At 58.1% G+C, this 23,432-nt stretch overlaps 1 protein-coding gene across 1 annotated transcript; it reads right to left on the bottom strand.

Annotated features, from left to right (window-relative positions):
* Positions 1–364: 364 nt before the first annotated feature.
* E2F2 (E2F transcription factor 2) lies at positions 365–20,645 on the bottom strand. Its single transcript, XM_067530824.1, has 7 exons — positions 19,861–20,645; positions 6,162–6,267; positions 5,350–5,569; positions 4,033–4,191; positions 3,258–3,372; positions 2,427–2,583; positions 365–1,816 (listed from the first exon to the last, which is right to left on the bottom strand). The coding sequence occupies exons 1-7, from the start codon at positions 20,158–20,160 to the stop codon at positions 1,602–1,604; spliced, it is 1,272 nt and encodes a 423-aa protein (XP_067386925.1). The 5' UTR covers positions 20,161–20,645; the 3' UTR covers positions 365–1,601.
* Positions 20,646–23,432: the final 2,787 nt, after the last annotated feature.

Genomic DNA, 23,432 nt, shown 5'->3' with positions numbered 1-23,432 from the left:
GCGCCATTCTGCTTAGCGGGACTATGGATAACGGTCCCGATTTCATTGCCGAGACCGTAGCCCTCCGAGGATCCCAAAGCACGACATGGGAGCAGATATTAGTCCTGCTTCAAATGAAGGGCAGTGAAAGTTAATGGCCTGGTTTTCAGAAGGCTCCACCACTGCCACTGATGTCAAAACACGGCGCATGAGTGATTCACCCAAGCTCGGATGAGCCAGAACCCCGTTCGTTACCTTGGCAATCCCAGATTTAATCCTCTCCATTCCCAGAATCTACCCTGGAAGAGGAAGAGGGGGCAGTTGGTCTCCCCAGGGACCCAGCCCAATCTGGGGCACTTGGGGGGGGTCCTCCTGCTGTATGAGATGGACCCTGCGCTAACCTAACAATGAATTTACAGAAGGGCCGGTCCAGGCGGAAAACATCTGGGGTAACCCTGGACTGGGGGGCTCCCATAGGAACAAAGGCTCAGCGACTAGATCCATGCTACGATCACAGCAGCCTGCAACGGAGCAGGTCGTATGGCTCCAGTCTGGATTGAACGGACCCAAGTGGCCCATTAAGGCTGAAGGCAGCCGGTCCTTTCAATGAGAGGATGGAGGGGCAAGGACGGGGCTTCGAGTCAGTCGAAGGGCAGGGAGGAGTTTGGAAGGGGAAACTCGTGATGCCCTTGGAATCCGGCCCATGGCAGGTGGATCCAGTCAGCGGGTCTCACCCTGCCCCCCTCGATGCCTTAAAGCAGCCCGGACTTGCCTTCTTTCAAGTTTCATTACAAGATGCCAAATCAGGTCCCTGGTTAGTTCCCCTACAGGCTGTTTCACATCAAAAGCCACCTGACTGATGCAATTTACAAACCAGGTTTCACTTGGCGTTTATGGGTTGGCTCTAACCCTGTAGACTCCAAGCAAAACATGGGGGGGGGGGCATGACCCATATGGGCTCCCCAGGACCTGCAGAGCAAAACAGACAAGTGTCCCGCACTGCCGTCACAGATCCCTATGGGTTCCCCCAAGAGCAGTTGCGAGAGCTTACGGGGTTTCTTCATTCACACGTGCGCAGGCACCTCCCACCCCGCCCACAGAGCGTTCCACTCGCCTCCACCCCCCAGACTCAGCCGCCCCGTGTGTTCCGCAGACAGGGCGCCTCGGGGGGGTGCGAAGATTCGCCCTCCGTAATGACAGAGTCCAAAGCCCTGCGGGGGCACCTAGCCTGGCCAAAGACAGCAGCATCCCCAGACAGGCCAGGAACATGTTATCGGGGCGAGGGAGAGGAGATAAATCAGCTCAATTCCTGCAGCGGGTTCTTAGGGGACGTCGTGGGAGACGCCCCCCCGGGTTGCCCTCTGGGGTCTTTCATTGCACTGATTGCTACGCCCAGTCTGTGCTGGCCCCAGCAGCAACGAACGGTGGCGGAGAACCCATCGAAATCAAGGGTGGGTGGGGAGGAGGAGAAAGCAGCCCTTCCCCACAGGAGGTCTCCGTGCCCCTGCTCTGGTGGCGGCGGAGGAGTGGGATGGGCCGGTAACCCACACTTCAAGTCAAAGCCCAGGAGTCCAGCAAAGACATTAGCACCATAGCGGGGAGGGAGAAACCCCCGCCCCGGCTCAGTTCTTCAGCAGGTCGCCAAGGTCGTAGGCCTCGAAGAGGTCGCTCACCCCCTCGCCCCCCTCCAGCCCCCACAGGTAGTCATCCTGGTCGAGGGGCGGGGAGAAGCTGACGAAGGGGGCGGGGTCGCCGTAGGGCAGCTGGTCCTCGGTCTGCTGCAGCAGGTGATGGGGCATGTCCAGGAGCCCGTCCTCCACCTCCAGCAGGGGCTGGGCTGGGGAAATGGGAGAGAGGGACGGGAGAGCCGGGAGTGAGCGGCGCCACGGTGGAGCTCAGCGCGGGCAGGCTGCCCCGGCGGAGCAGAACCCCCGACACCGAGGCGCCCCACAGGCCCCCCTTGCACTGGAAGGGCCTGGTGAGCACAGGCAGGGGGTAGGATTCTCCCAAGGGGCCCCTCAATCCCAGCCCACAGCCCCCTATTATCTCCCACTGCTCCACCCCTGCAATACCCACCCCACCCGCAACCCTGCCGATGCCCCTCACTCCCGCCCCGCAGCCCCCCCCCCCCCGCCATGCCCCTCGCTTCTAGTCTGTAGGATGGGCACAGGGCGGGCCGGGGTTCCAGGAAGCCATACGGGAAGCAGGGCCTTGCCACAGGCGGCTTGGCAATTAGCCGGCTCGGAGGCCTTGAAGGCTGATCCTTGGCGGAGAGCCAGAGGCAGGGGCGCGCCCAGCAGCCACCCGGGTGACAGCTCAGCGGCTGCCACGAAAGAGAAAGTAAAACCCAACAGCGTCAAATTGGCGGGGTGGAGGGGGAGGGGGGGGAAGAGGCCAGGACTGTCCAGAGATCCCTGCAGCCCCAGCTTGGGCCAGCCAGGCATTACCTTTCCCTGGGGAGGGATCGGTGCCATCGCTGCTGTCCTGGAGGGAGGGGACGGGGAAGCTGCTCTCCTTGGCAGGGCTGTCCTCCAGAATCTCCTCGGGGCACAGGTACACCTCGATGGGGCCGTTGGTGCTCTTCAGGTGGAGCTGCACGTTCTCCTGCCCAGAGAGGAGCGGGGTCGTCAGGAGACTAGTCCAGCAGCAGGCGGGACCCGTCACACGGGGGATCCCTTCTCCCACCCCACCCCGCACAGAGCCTGCCGCGCAGCCAGCAGGGTGGTGACGGGAGCCAGCCCTGGGAAACAGGGGCTGCCCAGCTCCCCTGCAACAGGGATGCCTCTGTCAGCTGGGCCATTCCCTCAAGGGGGATGGAGGAGGAGCAACGATAAGTGCACGGGAAATAGAGCTCCCAGCCCCGTCTCGTGAGCCCTAAATTCATCCTCCCTGCCACAGCCGCTCTTCGAACCCCTCTGAGCACCGAGCCAAGGCTGGCACCTCAGGTGGTGCCCCTAGCCCCATGGGACATGGCTAGAATTCAGTGGTGCTGGGGTTAAGGCACGGGGCTAGGACTCAAGGGACCTGGGTTCAAGTCCCAGCCATGCCACTGATTTCCTGTGTGACCGTGGAGAAGTCACTGCATTTCTGTGCCTCAGGTTCCCCATCTGTAAAATGGGGATAATTGCCCTTCTTGTCTCTCTAGGCTTCTCAAGGCAGGGAGTTTATAAACATACAGCCCCCTAGAACAATGGGGCACTGATCTCAGCTGCGGTTTCTACTCGAGGGAAGGTCTTTCCTGCGCCCACTGCAGAAAAGCCAGCCTCCGGCGCACTCACCTCATTGAAATCTGGCACCTCCAGCCTGGTTTCTGGGGGGGCCTTGACCACGATCACCGTCTGCTCCTGGAAGTTGCTGATGGCGCGGATGTCCTGGTAGGTGACATATGCCAACGTGGGGCAGGGGCGGAGTTAAGGAAATGCCAGCCACAGACTGAATCTTCTCAGCCCACAGATGACAACAGAGTGGGTTCTCTGCAGATCCCACACACCTGGCCCTCCTCAGCTGAGCTGCTGCTCACAGACATCCCACTGCCCCCCAAAACCAGATGACAAGTTCCCACCCCAGCCCATGAAGGCATCCTCCCCCTCCCATCTTCTGTCACCCCCGGGGCCAGCATAGCTAGGAAGGGTCCTGAGTAAGACAGAGGCTGGAGGGAAAGCCTTCTTGGCCCACAGAACCCAATCTGTAGAGCTCACTGGTAGAGGAGACTGAATCTGTGCCAAGCCGTGCTCAGCTAGGAATGAGAGGCCAACAAGGAGCAGGTGCTTTCCCCAGACTGCTCAGAAACAAAGCCCAAATGCTGCCCAGTCAAAACTCAGCCCTTGCCCGGGGTGTGACTTTATCAATGATGAGGCAGGAGTTCAGCCCAAGTCTCATCCCCAGGTAGGGCTGCTCCTAGGCTCCTCCTCAGGGTTGCTCAGCCCTCACACTAGATCCTCCCTCAGGCCCAATATCCCTCTGATGGTCATTTTCAGATGGAGTTTGCTCTTGATGCAGACTCCCCACCCCACTGCCTTTCTCCTTAACCCTCTGCCTCCTAGGGAAGGATATCTCTGGTTAATCTCATCCTCTGTCAGGTGCTTCAGCTGGAGGGTGCAGTCCTGGATGAGCTCGTCCAACGTTCTCTCGGTCTTGGTCAACTCCGCCAGCTCTTGGCGCAGGGACTGCTGCTTCACCGTCACAGAGGTGTCCTCAAAAATCCCTGTGCCCCTGGGGAGACAAGCAGAGCCGGCATCTGAGGATCAATGGAAAGCAGCAGGGACAGCGCAACGTCTCCTGTGTGGGAGAATGTCGCTTTCACAAGACACGCAGGTCCGAGCGCTCTGCAAAGCAGCATCGTGAATACTTGCAGCTAAACGGCTCTGTGAAAAGAAACAAGCAGGGCTAGCGACCAGCCGGAAAGCAGAGCCCCTAGATGGGGGCATGCCAGGATTTTAGAACCATTCCAAGATAAAGTCATGCTGGGAGAGGGAGGCGGGGGTCGCAGGCTGGTCTCTGTAAACTGGATTTGGTGACAGCTGCCTCCAATCGAGTTCACTCCCTCGTAAAATAACCTGGCACATGCGCCCCACTCACTGCCAGCAAGGCTGGGAACGTAGCAATCTCCTCTGGAGCAGACCCCATGCACTTGCCAGCTCAGTATACGTCTCTGACAACAGCCAGCAACTGGTGCAGCAGAGCAAGGTGCAAGAATCCTACAACGGACAATTACAGAGCAGCCTGCCATAGGGGAAGCGTATCCTAGCCCCAGGCAGTCCGTGCTTTGCTTATGCCCTGAAGCATCAGGGTTTATATCCTTTCCTATACAGCCAGTTACATTGGATCCGGCTAAGCTATTGACCTCAGTGTGATCTTGTGGTGGGGAGTTCCACAGGTTAACTTACGGATCATGTAAAAGTATTCACTGTATTCTCCCCGGAGGTAATGTGGGTGGGGAGAGGAGGAACTGGGGAGAGAACAGGGCTGACAAGCTATTTCAGTACTATTTAGCCAGCCAATCCAAATGGGGCTGGGTCACGGCATAGCCACGTTGGACAAGCTCCGTTCTGATCTAGCCTAGGGCGCGGTGTTTCCACTCTGTTCTAACAGGGGCCCTTCCCACCCGCACTCACTGGTCAAGCCATGTTAGAAGCCAGCCCAGCTGGGACCACGTTTGACCCTGGATCCTAATTCTATGCTGGGGGAGCACAAGACCCAGATCCTTGCAAGCACCCGGAATAGACACAAGGAAGGTCACTCCAGCCCCAGACAAGATTCTGCACTTGAAAAAACAAAGCCCTTTAGAGCCAAGGATCCCATCCCAGCTGGTAGCAGCCCCGGACCCCTGATCTCTAGCCCCCGCTGTCTCCTCTCCACACAGCCCCTTACATCCACTGGATGTTGTTCTTGGATTTCTTCCGGATGAGCTGAATCCCCTCCAGCACGTTGGTGATGTCGTAGATCCGGCGCTTCTGCACCTCCAGCACGTCGGCCGCCCGGTTCAGGTCCAGCACCCCGTCCTCCGACTCGCTCAGCAGGTGGATGAACTTCTTCGTCAGCAGCCCCAGGGAGGTGTCGTACCGTGTCTTCTCCCCGGGCGACTTGGGGGCTTTCGTGGGCAGGGAGAGGGGAGACAGGTCAGGTGGGCTGAGCCGGGGAAAGGAGCTCAGAAGTTGCAATGCTGCCCTGAGAACGGCCACGCTGATCCAACAGCTGCTGGCTAGAGGCCCCCAGGGCAGCTGACGCGAGTGACCCAGCTCTGGGTTCCAACAGCCTAGCGCAGAGAGAGGCTAAGTCCCCCCCCCCCCCCCTTTAGCTCAAGCAGCAGAGGCTCCTACTTTCAATGCAGAGGGGCCCAGGTTCAAACCCCACAGAGAGCCCAGGCAGCATCAGTTTCAGGCGCGTCTATTTATGCCGCACTGAGCTGGTCGGGGCGGTGTACGGGAAACAGATGCTCAGGGATGTCTGTTTGCTCCAGGCCTGTCCTGCCCCACAGGACGGTGTCATGGACAGCACCCATCTGCAACAAACACTGCGCTGCCTGCAAGCCCCACGGCAGCCCACGCCCCCGTCTGAAATATCCCTGCAGCGCTAGATGGGACTTCCATGCCAGCAAACGTCCCCAGGACCCAGCTGCTCCGCGGGTCCTTTGCATGCGAGCCCCCCCATCCCTCACATCCCATCAGCTCAGCACCACTTACTCTTGGGGCTGGGGATTCGCGTCACCGTCCGGCCCTTCCCCTTGGGCGTCCGGAACTCTGGGATGCCCGGCTGGCCGGTCCCTTCCAGATCCAGCTTCCTCTTGGCCTGATGGGAGGGTGGGAGATTTCCAGAATTAGGCACGAGACCGACAGCCAATGGCGACAGCAGCACCCGACCTTGGCGCGGGAACACGCACGACCCCAGTTTGCCCTCCGGAGGCCCACCAGTAATCTCATCCATCACCCTTCGATCACAATGGTCCCTTCTGGCCTTAAAATCTACGACTATTTAGAGTGTAAGCCCATCGGGGCAAGGAGTCTTTGTACAGCACCTAGCACAACGAGGCCCTGCTCCTGGCTGGTGCGATGGTAAGGCAAATAATGAAATCATACAACAGAGCTCATGTCCGGACTACAGCAGAGGTTTGCCCCCCAATGGCAGCCCTGGGTGCCCAGCGCCTGTGTCGACCTCTGGCGCCTGGAGGCAAAGCCGAGTTCTGACCCTGGTCCCAAACAGGGGGAAGCTGCACCTGTGCGAATTGCAGCTTGGAGCCGGGCTGCCCCAGGCGAATTGCATCAGGGGCTCAAATCTCCAGAGAGTGGTTACCCCACAGGTCAGTTCCCCGCAGCCCCCCCCCCAGGAACTCCATCCTGGCTACCCCTGTAGCCCAGCCTCTCTGCAGAGGGCAGGATGAGCGACATGGGGCCTGATCCCACCAGGTCCTTGGCACCGGCAGCCGGGAAAAACGGGGTGCTGGCACTGCCTTTGAAGCCAGATGGTTAGGGGTGCGATGCCAGCTGCTAGCGCGAAAGCCTGGAGGGGCGCACGCGCCTGGGAAGGTGACGGCCCAGCCTTGTCTCACCCCCTTTCAACGCAACAGGACCCAGCCCCGTGTCGGGCGGTCCCAGGAACAGGCGTCCGGATTGTATTTTAATGCTTTTCTGCCAGGGCCAGCACAGGCCCTGCTTTACCCAACACACGCAGTGAGCAGCCTCCAGCCCGGCTCCGCACACGGGTGACGGCACCAGCAAGGGGCGCTGCGCTGACCCCCCCGCCTCCCCCAACAAACTGGGAGCTCAGCAGCAACCTCAGAGCCGAGCAAACCCTGGCGCTGTTTGGGGCCCGGGAACACACCCGGCACGCGCAGCTGCAGGGAGTTACCATGGACGGCTGCGCCGCGGCCTAGGGCACATTCACCGCCGGGTCCCAGCCCCCCGCATTGAAGCCCAGGTGTCCATTGACCCTCCGTCACAAGGGACGGACGCTGCGTGGCAGAGCCTGGACTCTTGCTCTCACACACCCCCCCCGAAATCTCCCCCAGACGGTGCCTCCAGCGCACGCCCTGATCTGAGCCCCGTCGCTGCTCTGCGCCGAGCGGACGGCAAGCCAGGGCTTTTCCCTGGCTCCGAGCGCCCGAGCAGAGAGCCCAGACACAGGAAAGCGCTTGCATGAGCCGTGTCCGGTTACGACAGCGGATTCTGGGAACCGGCTGCAGCTCAGCCCCGGGTGGGGGCAGAGGGGCTCAGCAAGGGGGCAGCCCCCTCTGCCACAAGGGGCTCGGGGCAGCCCTGGAAGAGGGCCCGCCCAACCCCCGTCAGTTGCACAAAGGAAGGGGCGAGCGACCCCCGGCCGGCGGGGAGGGGAAGCAGCACGTGGCGAGGCAGGGCGGACGGCTCCCAGATCGCTTCCTGCCCACTTCCTGAGCGGCACTGCAGGCTGGCCCCAGCGCTCCCTGCCATTCCCTCAAGTGCTTCCCTTTTGGCACCGGCCCCTCTGGGCAGGGCTGCAGACCCTCGGAGCCGTATTGCCGGGCACTGCTCCAAGACAGAGGGAAAGAACGAGGGAGTGGGGGGGGGGGCGGGGGTTCCCTCAGCCCGATGCCCAAAGAGGGGCTGGAGAGCGGCTGGCACCGTCTGCAGCGAGGGAAGACAGGGGCCAGGATACGGACACGGGCAGCCAGTGGGGCTGCACCAAGCTCCCTGCAACTCCTGGGCAAGGCTCCCACGCTGCCAGCCGGCGAGGGGACCGGACCCTGCGATCTGCCATGCACACTTTCATCCCCTCTGGAGAGGTTGGCAGGACCAGCGCTGCGGCGACTCCGCCGGCTCCCCATTCATTGCCAGGAGCCCCAGCCCTTGGGCCCTGGCTCGCTCCGAGACAGCCTCACCCTCCGTGAACCTTCAAATCCTTGTGCTAGCCAGGGGCATCCCAACTGGGAGAGCCCCGCTGCGTCTCTTGGGCCTCGCAGGGTTGCGGGGAGGGCACTTCCAGCACCAGGTTGCGCAATGTCTTGCCTGAGATCCCACCGCCGCCTCTCAGTCACATCTGGAGCCATGCACAAGCGCCACTTCTTCGCTGCAGCCTTCCCGGCAGGACAGCCAGCGAGGAACGGGCACAAAGGAGCGTGAGACGCAAGAGACACACACCACGCTGTGCGCCCCCACAGCACCCAGCATCACCCAAAACACACATGCCTCTCCCCCAGTCTTTTAGCTCTCACACACCTGCAACGGGTGAAACCCCAGCTTTGTGCTCTGAGCAAAAGCTCTGCTGGGTTCTTTATTCTAGATGAGCTATTTCCCCCCCCCGGGCAGCATCTTCCACACACCATGCGTCATTTCCCCGAAACTCTACTGAGAGGAGCAATTAGAGATGGATCAAGCGAGGGGTGCTTGGACCTGGATCACATCTGTCATTAAGCTCAAGTTCGGGTGTCGAATCTGGGCTGGAGTTTGGGGTCGGACCATGCTGACATCAGCTGGGAGTGAAATGTCCCCTCCTCACCTGAGCTGGCAAACAAGGCTCCGGTCACTTTTTGGATCAATAACAAAAATAGCCGGGGGCAAGTTCTGATCAGGGAATTGGCAGCCATACGCTGGCTGAAACGCAGGTTCGGCCCGGCTCGGATACGTGCTGAGGGAGGGGGAAGTTAAATCTCTCTCCGGTGCTGCTTTTCTGGACAAGATCTGAGAGGGGATGGGAGGGGAATGGGGAGGCTGCTCCAGAGGGCAGGAACTGCAGAGGAGAAGGCTCTTGAACCAGCAGGGGCAAGACGGGATCATGAAGGAGGCTGGTGCCAGACAAGGGGAGGTAACAGAGAGATGAGTAAAGGGAGGAACAGAGCATGAAATCTGCTGGATTGAACCACCACGGGGAAGGTCCCACTCCCCAGACACAACAATTCAGCTGTTAACAGACCAGAGCAGCCAGGGGAGCGTTGGAGCAGCGGATCAGAAAGCCAGGGGAGGGATCCCCCATGGGCAGGGGCAGCAGGCAAAAATCTTCACCCTGGGAAAGCCCATCCTCTCTTTTTTGCAGGACCTGCTGTCAGGCCAGTCTGTCGTACCCAGGCCCCGTACCGCCCTCATCGCTGTAGTGCCTGAGCGCCTCGTAGTCACGCATCAAGCAACGTAATTAACGTCTGTCACGGGTGGGCTCATCCTCTCCCCTGGGGAGAGCTGCACATGGAGCGGTCTGGCAGAACTGGCTCTTTTGGGGGGAGGTTATACATCTACCCCGCTCCGTGGTTAGATCGCAGACAGGCAGGTCAAAGGACCGGCTCTGGCACTCGGCGGGGAGGTCTGGGATGGTCCTTCGTTCCCGTGGGCGCTGGTTCCAGAGTCTCCCACACGGCCGAGCTCTACCCACAGAAGCTCCTGGCAGCCGAAGGGTTAAACCCAAGCGCATGGGAAACACCTGCCGAAGTCATGATACCACAAGCACATCTGCTCCGCCATGCGGCCCCATTTAGGCCCCAAACCAGAGACCGTGGTGGGGGGTGGAGGGAAGGATCGTCTTAGTGACTCCTCCTCCCCCTCCGCCCCCAGGGCATCTGTTGGCCACAAATTAGTTAGTGAGACCCAGCAACAGGTGGCTGTGACCCAGCAGGGCTGGGCTGGCCAGGCACAGAGGGAGCAGCCGGCCCGCCAGCCCCCCAGGTGTGGGGAAGGAGGATGTTGGGAGAGGGTCTGGTATTTACTCATCACTAACAGCAGCACCTGGACCCCCTTGTACCTCCCGCCCAAAGATGCCTCCTTAAAGGACATGGCTGCTGCAGCTACCAATGCATTGATGGCATCATGGTCTCCCCCCTGCCTCCCACCCACAGATAGGACACTGGCTGCACCCTCCCCAGGGCATCCCACTGTGCCCTCCTCCGGGCATTTAGCTGCCCAACACAGAAAAGGCTTGGGAGATGCCTCCCCTTGGGGTTTAGGGTGCTGCTCCATGGGCTGGTTTCCAAGTTCTATGGGGAGGGACCCAAGCCAGGGACTCCAAGATCAAGATGTTTCCAGGCTAAATTCCCTACCTCCCTGCTAAGGTTACCAGCTGGGACACTGCCTCCACCCACCCAAGAAAGGCAGATCAAAGGTGGCTCTGTGACACAGCCTGCACGACGGGCGAGGGGAGGGCATAGGGCACAGGCGGATGGTAATCCTTCGCTCGTATCTTGCGATGCTCATCAGCAGATCTCAAAGCACTTTACAAAGAGGGCCGGATCACGAGCGCCGTTTTACAGAGGGGGAAACTGAGGCATAGAGCTGGGAAAGCTACTTGCCCCAGGTCACCCAGCAAGTCATTGGCAGAGCTAGGAATAGACCTAATGACTCCCAGGTCCCAGTTCAGGGCTCTAGCCACTAGGCCACACTGCTAGAAGACTCCCCAGTGAGATATGAGGGGAGGAGCTCAGAATCCACTTCTGCTCCCTGGAGCACCGTCCTAGCACCCCTTTGCCTTGGCCCAGGCCCGTTCCCGGCTGCGTACCTGTGCCCTCCCCCAACTAGAGTCACCGTGAAGCGACTGCAGAAGGCAGATGCAACTCAGCGCTACAGCAGACAGACAGAGCCCCCGAGAACGGAGGAAACTGGTCACTCCCCTCATGCATAGGTGTCCCCTCGAGGCATGTGGGTGAACGATCCCCTCCAGAAATATACCAGCTCTGCAGCCGGGCCTCTAGACAGATCGTGTGGGGCTGAGCACTGGTCGCCCTGAGGGCCATCTAGCTGCTGCTGAAGTGGTATCGGGGGTTCAGTGGGGGGCGCTGTCCTTGAGTCAGTACTGCGCCTACCTAAAGCCATGGGGGTGCTGTGCTGCTGGATGGGGGGGGAGGGGGGCTCTCTTTTGGCTGAGGCACTTGGTACCAGGAAAGATCCTCTGGCCATGGCCCTGCCCAAATCCACACTAGGACATTCCCCCTCCTTGACCACCCTTCCTGTGTTCTGCTGCCCTGTTACGTGGCTGTCACATTTCCACCCCAGAGGTGGCCGCATTTCAGTGCCGGGTGAAGCCCTCCCCAGTGGACACTGCAACGCACAGAGGTTCTAGGGATCGGCCAGGTCCAAGGGCGCGACCAAAGGGGAGATGTTACAGCTGGGCTGGGAGCAATCACTAAGGGCAGGCGCTGCAGCCGGGGAAGAACAGGCCGAGATGCTTTCTCTGCTAGTTCAGCAGGCACCCTCTCCTCAGAGCAAGCCCCCAGGGCTCTGGGTCAAGCGTGCACCCCATCCCCGCTGTGCTGAGAGCAAGCGTGCAAGGAGCAGTGCTCACCCTTTTCACCGCGTCAGACAGAATGGGGGCAATCAGGGTGCGACACCCTCTCCTGCAGCGTGTGGGAGGGGGGAGCAGGACTTTCCGATTGTCCATTCCCTCCCGTGCAGAGTCTTTCAGGGTTGAGATTCCTGCCCCGTCAGCCTGAGACGGGGGAAACGGGACAATCAGGATTTTCTCTGAGTGGCAGGGAATGGGACAGAGGAGGAGGAGGATGTGCAGGGACAGAGGGTCGGAGCAGAGCAGGGCTTACAGTGCTTCCCCTTCAGCGTGCATAGCGGCGCACCCTCCCTGCCAGCCCGTGCGTGGGGAGGGGCTCCCGTCATCCCCTGCCACCCCCAGGCTGAGCTCGGTAACAGAGGGATGCTTGAGAGGCCCAGGGGTTGCAAAGATGGCGGGAAAGGACAAAGGGAAGCCCAGGGCAACATTCCTGCCAGCTGCAGGCCTGGCCTGCAGCTGACAATCTCCCCTCCCCACCAGGGGCTGGGTTAGCCACACAACAGATGGCCAGCCCAGCCCACCAGAGCAGGGCAGAGCCCATCCTCCTACAAGGCTCATGGCCCAAGGGGTGTGGGGAGCAAGTAGGCTGGGGCTCCGGGCCAGGGGGTGGGCGGTAAAGAGGCATGGAGAGGATGCTTGGGGAAACCTCTTCACCCTGCCCCTGTATTTCCACTGCAGGACAATAAATAATCATTCCCGGCTCTTCTATAGATCGCCAAATGCTTTGCAAAAGGAGGTCAGTGTCACCCTTCCCATTTTACAGACAGGGAAACCGAGGCCCAGGACGGTGACGCCACTTGCCCAGGGCCACCCAGCAGGCCAGGGGCAGAGGTGCGGGAAGAAATCAAGTCCCAGGCCAGTGCTCTAGGCACTAGACCACACTGCTCTGAAGAGAAGCCAGCGTAGGAAGCCTGTATCTTCCAATTCCTCTCCGCCCGGCCACTCATTGCCAGCTCCCCTCCACCCCCACCCGCCCGTGGAGCTACAGAGCCTGGCGCAGCCGAGGGAGGGGAACGTCACAGCCTGGCAGGCAGAGACTAGAAAGCTGCTGTGAGGGTGGGACGCAGGTGGATGGGAACCTGCCAGGTTGTGCTACCGCACCTGGGCCCAGCCCTGGCCCCAGAAGCAAGAAAAGGGAAGGCAGTGGGGAAAATAGCCATAAAGGCAGCTTCTGCACCCCACTGACAGTGGCGGGGCCAGACCCACGCTGCGGAGCAGCCCCGGCATCTTTGCCCTTTATCTCAGGGGTGGGGGGCAGGGGGGCAGAAGCCTTGTCTTGGAAGCGCTGGGCTCGGCTCGTCTGGGCCGCTCAGAGGCCTGCTATCACCCCACGCCCTCGCCCTGCAGGGCGTGGGAACGCTGCAGCTGGGTTATCACAGAGTCCCACAGCCCGAAGCTGCAGAGCACACACCCTCTACGCGGGGAGGGAAAGCTGGCTGTGAGCTTCCACGGAAGGAGTCAGAGAAGACTGGCTCGCCTTTTCCAAACCGCCCCCACCCTCCTAGACATCCAGGGAGGATTCCCCATGCCCCAAAGCCCCGCTGCATGTCTTGGCTTCTGTCACACACACACACAACCTCCTCCTCCTCCCCCCCCCCGGTGCTGCTCCCAGAAGCCGGGCTCCACGCAGACAACACATGCGCTACCCATTGCGGGTGGGGCACAGCTGATGCTGCATGCTGCAGGTACCGTAGATCAGCCGGGATGCTGGACTGACAGGTACCACGAACCTCCCGCCCCACTGGCTTAGAACGAAACAGGGACCAGATCCACAACTGGTGCCGCAGGCCCACGGAAGAGCTTCCGCCCAGGCCCCGCTCCCGGGGCCGCCGTTGAGCAGCAGTCATCTGCGTGCAAGGGTGGCTCCAAATCACTGCTCTGTCCTGCCCCCCCCCGTGACAAGGCTCTTGCCTTCATCTCTCTGCTCCAGCAGGGCAGGGAAGGGGATTTAGGGTGCAGTGGAAGCTTGCCCAGAATTCTAACCTCGGACCAGGGCTGCGGCTGCCCCAGGTAAAGAGGATCAGCTGACAAGTCCAGGCTAGCATAGCATTGTCGGGGGGGATGGGAAATCCCTCCATACACCCACACCTTCAGCTCACTGGCAACAACTCCCCAGCAATCACAGGCATTCAGCCTACCCCGCCCCACCAGCAACTGAGTCACATGGGCATCCTGGAAGAGAGCTGCCAGAACCGGGTCTCCTGGAGCAGCACCCCAGAGGCCAGCCCCACTGACCCCACCCCCAGCCATATCTAAAGTCGTTCGAGCAAAACCAGCAGAGCTGGGAGAGTGCCACTCCCCGTCTCATCAAGGGACCTCAAGCCCAAGGGACAGGGAGCCCCAGGGGCCAGGCCTCAAAATTCCCCCTCCATGCAACAAGGGGAAAAAGACTTCCCAGCTGAACACACACCCTCCAACCCCCAATGACACCCCTGGCCCCACAGCACAGCCACAGCCCAGTTCCATGCCCCTGCCACAGAGCCGGGCTCCAGGGGCCATGGCAAGACAGGCAAGAAGGGGGTTTTCCCCCCACCTTTCCCAATCAAATTAGCTGAACGAGATAGAAAAGCCCCGTTGTGGCTTCAGACCTGTTGGCCTGTGTCCTGTTAGCCGGCCATGGTCCAGCCCAGCCAGTGAACACCGATGCAAACCCCTCCCTTAAACAACACGGGGCCAAAGCCCCAGTGAGAGACTCTGACCCACCCCAACCCTAACCACAGCATGAGGCTTCAGTGCCCTGGGCTGGGGAGACCCTGGTGTTTAGAGCCTTTCCTGGCATCCATCAACATCAACCCCAGGGACGCAGACACAGCGCTCGCTGCGTAAGTTTAAAGGAGGCCATGGCAGAGGGGGCTTTAGCCATAGACGCTGTGCAGGTGCCCACAGCCCAGGGAGGCTGGACGGGAAGGAAGAGCCCTCTGCTGGCTTTTCCTTTACATAAGCCTAGTTTAGACAAAGCCAGGCCTTTTCCCTCCGACTTTGCAAAGAGAGGATCTATGAAGCTAGAGAAGACCATTGTTCTTCTGGTCTGGTCTCCTGGCTCCACCAGCGACAGACCCATAGAGCAGGACAGGACTGCTCACCTCCCCGTGCATGGCTGTGTCCTGCGGGATACTGAGTGGGGAGGGGGCATACCTTCCTGATCCCCTCCAACCATCAGTTTACACCCTGAAGCACGAGACTGCATTATCCTTCTCTTGGGGCCTGCCCCTCTGCAGAATTACTGCCAATGGAACTTGCCAACCACCTTAAAAATCCTGTTGCAATACTTGATTTCAAGGCCTCCTCCTGAAGCAGTGAGTTCCACAGGTCGCTCACGAGCAGTGCGTGGTATCACCTTGTATGTCGGGTGACATACGAGGCTTGAGACACATGGTGCACCCCATTCTGGCAGGGCTGTACCAACCCACCCGGAGGGCCTGCTGGGACCCCAACGGGTTCAGCCATGTGGGAAAAGCCAGTGTGGAGAGGATCTCCTACCCACCTCCCAACCCAGCTTATGGAGTCATTGGCACTATAGCACCCACTGGCCAAGCGTATGCAATCCTGGCCAAAGCCGGCAGCCTGGCAAACAGAAGCAGGTCTTTGCAATGCCGTGGAGCTGGAGACACAAGTGCAGCACACACAAGACTCCATCTCCCACACAACAGCCCCTCTCCAGTACCCAGAGGATCTCAAAGCACGGGATGAACATTGCAGAATTAAGCATTTGAAAGATGGGAAAACCAAGGGATAGAACAAGAGTTTTGCCCCAGATCACAAAGCCAGGACCACCACCCAGGAATCCTGGACCAGCTGTGATTAATTTGCAAGCCTTCCGCATTGCCCCTTTAGCAGCCCCCTCTGTTACAAGACCCAGGAGCCATCCAGACCAGCATTTCAAACAGGTAACTGAATACCTACGCCCAGACAACCTGTCTCATAGGTATTTACAGGTGTAGCACTTAACAAGTCATGTTCCAACCCCTTGGCCAATCGGTGGAAGCATGTTCAACTTTTAGGAGGAAATCCATAGGGCTGTGTTCTTCCCCACGCCCCCATCCTGCCAATCGCTCTTCATACAAAGAAAAGAGTTGGTCGGCATTTCCCGTTCAAATTCAAACAGCTTCTGCTATGGACTCTGCAATCCCAATCTTCTGAATCAGCAGTCGCCAGGGCAGCCTGGCACAAGCCACTGGATTCTGGGAGCCACAGAGAAGAGTCAAGACAAGAATTTCAATAGGCAGAAGGAAAGCTACATCGTAGTTCCTTTACGGTCACTTTAAAATCTACAAGAATCCCATTATGATCACAAACCGGTCTGCGCGGACACATGAAACAAGGATGACAGGCAAAAAAAGGACTGAAACAAACATGCAGTGAGGATGCATTTGTTTAAAGAATACATCCTGACCTTCTTAAGAGTCTTTGTGCGCAACAGGAATCAGACTCATAAAGGTTCCTGGGCACAACCCAGCCAATTTGTCCTTTGCAAGCAATTTATCCTGAAATCTCTGAATCTGCTCCAAGTGTAGACATGCCTCAGTCCCCCATGGGTAGCATCACTGGACCAGCCTTCCTCCTCTTGCTGCTGAGTTGCCACCAAGAGACAAAATCCAAGCGCTGGCTGCCCTCCACTGCACCCTCTCCTTTCCCAGGTTTGGCCGGAAACATGGTGAGCTTGCATGGGGGAGACCCATGCAAGATTTCCCCAGGGGCTGGGAGGAAGGTAGAGGGGACTAGGAGCCTGGTCTTGTGAAAGGGGACGTTTTAGCCAGGACCATGCTAGCAGGTGACAGCAGGGTGGAGCGTGCAGGCACCACGGCCCCAAGCGCGGGGCACACGGGATTGAAACGGCAGCAAGGAACGAGAGGCATGGATTGGCCAGGCAGGCTGATGCAAGAGCCCCTTTTGGAAACACTCATGGGTCAGCATGAGGGAGATGGAGAAAGGCCATGAAGGCTTCTACAGCCAGGTGACACCCTCTTCCTCAGGCCGGACGGAGCTTGGGGGGTGGCTGTGCAGACATTGCACATGCGACGGGAGGAAGCACTCCACTATTGCCCAACGGCAGCGACCCAGACCGAGCAGCAACCTAGCCGGCAGCTCCCTGTCCTAGCCTTTGCCTGGGTGGATGATGGCTGCACTGCACGGCTGCGACCCAAAGGAAGCGGGGAGTTAAAACATGGAGAAAACAGCAGAGGCTGGGAGGAAATCGAGACCTTTCAGAACAGTGAGATCCCACCCAGGGGAGGGACAAATACACCCGGGATCCAGTGCATTAAAGCCTCCTGCTCTGTTAGATTTCCACCCTTGTGGTCCACCCACTAGCACATCACCTAGTGTTTCTCCCCCAAAATACAGACATTATCCATTAGAAAGCCAGCACCTTCTACCGGGCCAGGCAAAGGACGCATGGGCAGAGGGCAGGGAGAGGGCGTGACAGCTGGTTTAGGGTTATGCACAAATGGTTTTACCTAGACCATCACAGGGCCCAACCGCTCTCTTTCACACCACTGGGCCTAGCACGTCAGCGTGACCCACTGCAAGGTAGATACATGGCTGATTAGCTGGGGGCATCATGTGACATTCTGATGTGTTCTAAGAATGCTTTGATTAACACGAGGCAGCGTAGTCCAGCGGTCAGAGCAGCCAGCCAGCCATTGGGGTTCACTTCCCACCCCTGCCACCGAATCACAACATGACCTAGGCCAAGTCACTTACTCTCTCTGTGCCCCAGCTCCTGCCCATCTGCCACAGAGGGATAACAGCCCAGGACTTACATAGCTACTGTGGGTTTTCCATCACTGAGCGCTGGTAAACGGCTTTAAAATCCACAGGTGAACGGCGGGGGACAGTTCTGGAAGGGAAATTCATTTTTTTGGCCACCACCATGCACACAGTTTGGTGCGGGTAGACCATGCACCTGCATGGATCCTGAATTGCCGGACCAGGCCCTTAGCGGGTGGCTGTCCAACCACCTCCATGAAGGCTACCATCTGTCTTCGGCCTGGGAAGGGTTTCAGCAGCATGGGTCTCGCTGCACACAACTCCCCTGGAGGCTATGCAGGGCGTCAGGGGGATCCATTTCCCGTTAAGCTCTGTGGTTCGAATTTAAGTACAGGCGGACACAGGCAGTGAAGAAGAGGAGACAGGTGGTGCTGGAGCCCGCAGGCACGGCTGTGCAAAGAGCAGATACTGAGCCAGATCAGCACCCACTGGGCCTGGCCCATCAGAGGAGGAATGTCATGGATCAGGCGGAGAAAGGGAAATCAAAAGACGGGCTGGCAGGCTGCCCTCAAGAGAGGAACGTGCAAAGTCCGCACCTGCTGGGAGGCATCAGCAGCCAAGGGGGAAGCTGCAGTGGCAACAGGGTTCTCTCCAGCCTCTGGGAGAACAGAGACACGCAGCAAGAGAGGGAACGGCCTCCAGGGCAGCAGTTAAATGCCAGCCCTCTCTGCCAATTAGCACGGCTGGTAGAAGCCTTTAACAGACACTCGGCAGGGGCCTACAGAAGGGAAGGTAAAGCTGGTTAAAGCTGCCTGACCTACGCAGCCTCGGTAGAGCTGCTTTCACAAGAGTGCAGAGCCAGACAGACTCTGCTGCTGATGGAGGAAGTGAATGATAAATCAGCAGGGCCTGGATTCCACAGCCACTCAACGCCCTGGACTCTTCCCAGGTCAGCCAGAGCCAAAGACGCTCAGCACCTCTGGTTCGGGCCCTGAGCAAGGACGGTCTCCCTCTGGAGCTTTCCTTACTTCTAGTTTACAGTGGAATGCAGGCATCCTGTGATGGCAGAGATAATGGGCTGTCATAGACAGCATAGCTTCACTCATCACAGGAGACATGAGCACTTCAAATTTCTATAGGCCCTACTTCATCAGACCAGTGGTCCAGCTAGTCCAATATCCTGCCTCAGAGGCCAACGTCACATGCTTCAAAAAGCAAACTGTAACACCCCTGCCCTCCCACCATGATCAAGAAGTAACAATTCTCTAGGTCTTATTTACACACCCCCATGCAGCCCATGGCGGCAATGTGGTCCAGTGCGGACTTGCAGCAGGACTCCTGGGTTCGATTCCCAGCTTTGCCACCTGTGCACCTTCAAACAAGTCACATCGCCTCTCTGTGCCTCAGTTTCTCCCTCTGTGAAAGGAGGAGAATATTTCCCACACACACTCTTATGAAGCGCTTTGAGACCCGCGGGTGAAGAACACGTGACACGCGATTTGCCCTTCAGATGGATTTTGACCCCAGCACCGCTGTGCAGTAGCAGGGCAATGGCAAACTCAGCCATGCCCCCTCCTCCTCATGTGTCTCTCTCGTAGAGCAAGTGTCCAAATCCTTGCACTCACTCCAGCGCAGATTTCCTAAGCTGTAAGATTGTAGGGCGTCCCTGCTACTGATATGGAATCCTATTCAAATTCAATCTTCCCACCCACACAGAAAAGAAAGTTTACAATCCTCTACTGACTTCACCCCACTACAACCCTTGGCTCAGATCCTGCCACACGGCAGAGCGCGACTCAATTCAGCCGAGGTCTGTACTGGGCTCCACCTGCCAGCCGCAGAGTGAAGGTCCTGCCCGGAAGCCAGCTCACCTCCTCTGAAGTCTCTGGAAATACACTCACTTGATGCCAGGACTGATTTTAGGTTAGAGACTAGGAAACAGATGGAAAAAAAGGCACACTGCAGGAAGCTGCATTTCCTTAATGCAAAGGGATTTTCTACAGTCTCCCATCTCGGGGCTGGAGTTTCTGGATGGACAGTAATAGCTATTTGCAAGAATAGAAAAGAGGAAGAGAAGAGCAGCTCTGTACAGTCAACTGGAGTCAAAGGGAAGTTGAGAAATACATGAGCCACTGTACTGAGACTGATGGTCTAATGTCAAGCCATTAACATCTATAAGGCATTTTGCATATTAAAGACACCTCAATCCTCAATGCACTAGCTACTGTGTTTGGTTTTAATAACGTCCCCCACCACCGTGGCATCGGAGCACCCTTGCCCGGAAGATCTTATTGGATCACACATTTCTCCTGGGTTCATACACCGTGACAGACAGGTGACACCAGACCCAACAGGCAGCAATGCAAACTGGCAAGCTGGTTTGAAAAAGGCAGACAGACAGGGGGAAAGCACAAGGGTGGAGCCCAGGGACAGAGACATTACCGGCAGCCTTCCTGCAGAGGCGGATCGGATGGCTTTGATTTCAGGTCCATGAGGGGTAGCGTAGAGGCAGCTCCCCCTGGATGTGGGGGCAGCAGCTGCAGTCTGAGGGTACACCTGCGGGAAATAGCTGGCCGGGATGGAGTGCATCTGAGGGCTGCTGAGGCTGGAAGTCACCAAGTCTGCAGAGCTCATCACAGGCATGACTTTCTTTTGCTGCTGGTGCTGCTGCTGGGGGAGGGAAGCGATGGTGCAGCCCCCCCTTTCTGGGGCTGAAGACACTCCCTTGGGTACTCTCAGCATTGCAAAGTCCTTTCCGAGAAACCCAGCTGGCAGGGCAGGGCAGGGCGGGCAGAAATTTGCACAGCGTTAAGGGGGGCAGAGGGTGCTTAAAAACGAAGCTGCAGTTTAGACCTGGAGGATCAATGAGTGATCAGAGTCTGCTCTTAGCATTGCTCGGCCATTTAAAACAGGCCAGTAGCCCATTGGCATGCAGGGGCAGCTGAATGGCCCTCAGAGTTTCCAGTCTGAGGCTGTCTTGGAGGAGGGGGCGAGGGGGCTGGAATTTTTGTTAGAATGCATTGGGGGAGGGGCGGGGGGAGGGGTGAAATCCTGAAACCAGCCCCAGAATAAAAACGACTATTCCATCTCGCCTCATTCAGAAAGACAGCCGGGCCCCATCCTTTCTTCGCCGGCCAGCCTTTGACCGAGCAGCCGGAAGGATTTGCAGCTGGCTGGGTCGGTGTTTAAAAAAAAAAAAAAAAAATACAATTAAAAGTTACTATTGTCTTAAGAGGCCCGGGGCGTCCCAGCGCTGGAAATGCCACTTAGCTGGACCCCCCCCGGCTCGGCTCGGCTCGGCTCGGCTCAGCACCGGGCCGGTTATTTCAGTGGCTGGTAACAACAATAAATCCAGATCACCCCCTACAAATACGTGCTTCGGCTGCTCCTTCTCCTTAGACCCCCAGGGCGGGGGGTGGGGGGGTCAGCGGCAGCAGCGCCCCCAGCCCGGGCCCTGGATCCGGCCGAGCCCCCGCCAGTGTCTTGCACGGAGCTGCTCGCCTTGCAAAGCTGGGCTGGCTCGGCTCGGCTCGGCGCGGGGCGGCTGCGGGTCCAGCGAGCCGGGCCGGATGGGTCCGGATGGGAGAGGGGCCGATGGCTGCGGAGCGGCGCCGGCTCCGGCTCTGGCTCTTTCCGTGTCCGCTCGGCTCGGCTCCGAGGCTCGCTCGCTCCTTTTTTTTTTTTTTTTTTTTTTTTAAGCGCCAAACGACGTGCCGCGAAATTCGGATCTCCCGCGGAAAAGGCCGCGCCCTGATTGGTCGCTGCCTGCAACACGGGCCGGGGCCCCGCCCACCGGATTCGATACATTCGGCGAGGAAAGCCGCGGGGGCTGGGGGGGGGGGAGGGGTCTGCTCTTAAAGGCGCCGCGCCTGCCGGCTTCCCTCCCTCCCCCCAACGCAGCGAGTGAGCGGGAAGGGGCGTGTCCAGCCGAAGAGTGAACCTGGCACGGGACCGCACCCCAGCCGCAGAGTTGAAGCGGGCCGGGTGAGCTGCGAGCAGCTGTCAGGCTCTGGCTAGGCGAGCGTGGGACGGGGGGGGAGGGGGTTCTTGTGCAAAGGCTGCTCCGCCCATGCACCCTGCTGGGACCGGCTGCTGCTCTGGCAGACAAAGCCGCCCCGGCCGAGGCAGTTCAGCCGGAGCAGGCCAAGCAATCTGCAACTGGGTTCAGCGTGGCAGGGCCGCATTGCCAATGTGCCCCTTTCAAGACTCCTGGGGGCAAGGTTTCGTTTGTACAGCACCTGGCACGCCGATCCCGACTGAAGTATCAGGAAATGATTGCAATGCAAATCGACCCAGGCCGCTGTAGTTCTAGGCAAACTCGGGGAAGCAGCTTTCTGGGCCGCTGCCCAGGCTTCCTGGGCCACATCTTGAGTGGCAGTGCAACTCCCTGCCCCGGGTCACCATGCCACTTGCTCACATTTAGCCCGGCTGCCCCTTTATCGTGACGGAGGGGCAAATCTGAGTGCTGTGAGGGGCAGCCCACTGAAGCACTGCCTAGGGCAGCGGATTGTGTTGGGCGGCCTCTGCAATAATCAGTCACGTGCCATAGTCCTCTCGTATGTCTCAAGAACATAAAGCAGAAACTCTGGAGGGCAGAGTCATAGGGCCTTATGTGGTAAGGAAAACAACTGGGTTTGACCGAACACCTATTCATTGTTATGCTGGGATGAGTAGTTCATGCTGCACAGCCTTCCCCTTTGTAGTCATACATGTGGGGAGCGGTTGTAGGTTAGTTTAAATTAGTGCGGCTCAATCTTTTCCCTACTGGCCCCCCTTTTCTGCACCAGGACACCCACAAACATGCACACACAATCCTCCCCCATCGATTCTCTTTGATCTGTGTTTGTACAGCTCCTAATACAGTGGGGTGCTGGTCCAATATAAACAGTAGGGTAGCCAGGACAACCCTCTCATTTAGTAATATAGATAGAGTGGAGTAGTCTCCAACCCCTGACACCTGTTCCTGCCCCCTGGGTTGAGAAGCCCTGGCTTAGGTACTAGGTCTCCCTAAAAGCTTATCTGGCTAATACACTTCTAGATGCAGGCTCAAGTCACATGGATCTTTTAATTTTTACTGAAAACAACATAGGAATAAAATATTCTGTCCCCCACTTCTGCCATGGGATGATTCCGAATTACTAGTGGGTGTCCAAGTGCACAGCTAAGAATTGTTTTTCCTGGTCGTAAGTGATGCTTTGGTTCCTCTCTTTCCCCATTAGCTCTTTTTGTTTGCTTGTTTCTTTCTTTGGGGATTCATTATTTAAAACTTTCAGGCAGGATTTTTCTGGTAGTTGTAGCTTCAGGGGAACATACAGGTTTGGCAAAGTGTGTGTAATTATTTATAATATGCTAAATATTAGTTATATTACAGTAGCACCTAGACACCCAAACTGAGCTCAATGCCTCAGTGTGCCGGGAGCTATATGGACACATAATAAAAAAACAATCCCTGCCTTAAAGAGTTTAGGAGCACAAACAGACGGGGAAGTGACTTGCCCAGTCAGTAGCAGATGGTGGAATAGATCCCAAGTCTCTTGATGCCTAAGCCACTAGACAAACCAATTCCCCAGCACCTGCATGTTGGGCCGCATTTCACCCACGCAGGTGGCTCCCTTTGAGGCGCTGTGACTCAGGTGCGAGCCAATGTCACCCCACTGCCCTCTGCTGACTGGAATGCAAAAATCTGCTCGTTTGACGTCATTTCACCCTGTCCTGGCTGGGCCAGAGGGCAAAAGTTTCAAACCCAGGTGCCTACACGGGGTTGCCAACTCTCATGATTTTGTCATGAGTCTCATGATAATTATTGATGGGTTTCAGAGGAGTAGCCGTGTTAGTCTGTTTTTAGCAAAATAGTGAGCGTCCTGTGGCACCTTAAAGACTAAAATTTATTTGGGCATAACCCACGAAAGCTTATGCCCAAATAAATGTGTTAGTCTTTAAGGTGCCATAGGACTCTCGCTGTTATGATAATTATGGTTTTCCATAAAGCCCCAGCTTCTGGAGTCAAGTGGATA

Source organism: Emydura macquarii, unplaced genomic scaffold, assembly GCF_026122565.2.
Source record: "Emydura macquarii macquarii isolate MOO-44397 ecotype Brisbane River unplaced genomic scaffold, CSIRO-AGI_Emac_v2 contig_3113, whole genome shotgun sequence".
Lineage (NCBI taxonomy): Eukaryota > Metazoa > Chordata > Testudines > Chelidae > Emydura > Emydura macquarii.
Note: the sequence above shows the minus strand (reverse complement) of the source record. Positions and strands in the feature narration are given on the sequence as shown.

Excerpts from the sequence above, each read along its gene's own strand:
- E2F2 (XM_067530824.1), bottom strand. The coding sequence starts at position 20,160 with ATGCTGAGAGTACCCAAGGGAGTGTCTTCAGCCCCAGAAAGGGGGGGC. Across the intron at positions 6,268-19,860 it reads CCTCTGCAGGAAGGCTGCCG|GCCAAGAGGAAGCTGGATCT; the intron begins GTAATGTCTCTG and ends CCCTCCCATCAG. Across the intron at positions 1,817-2,426 it reads CGATCCCTCCCCAGGGAAAG|CCCAGCCCCTGCTGGAGGTG; the intron begins GTAATGCCTGGC and ends CCATTTCCCCAG.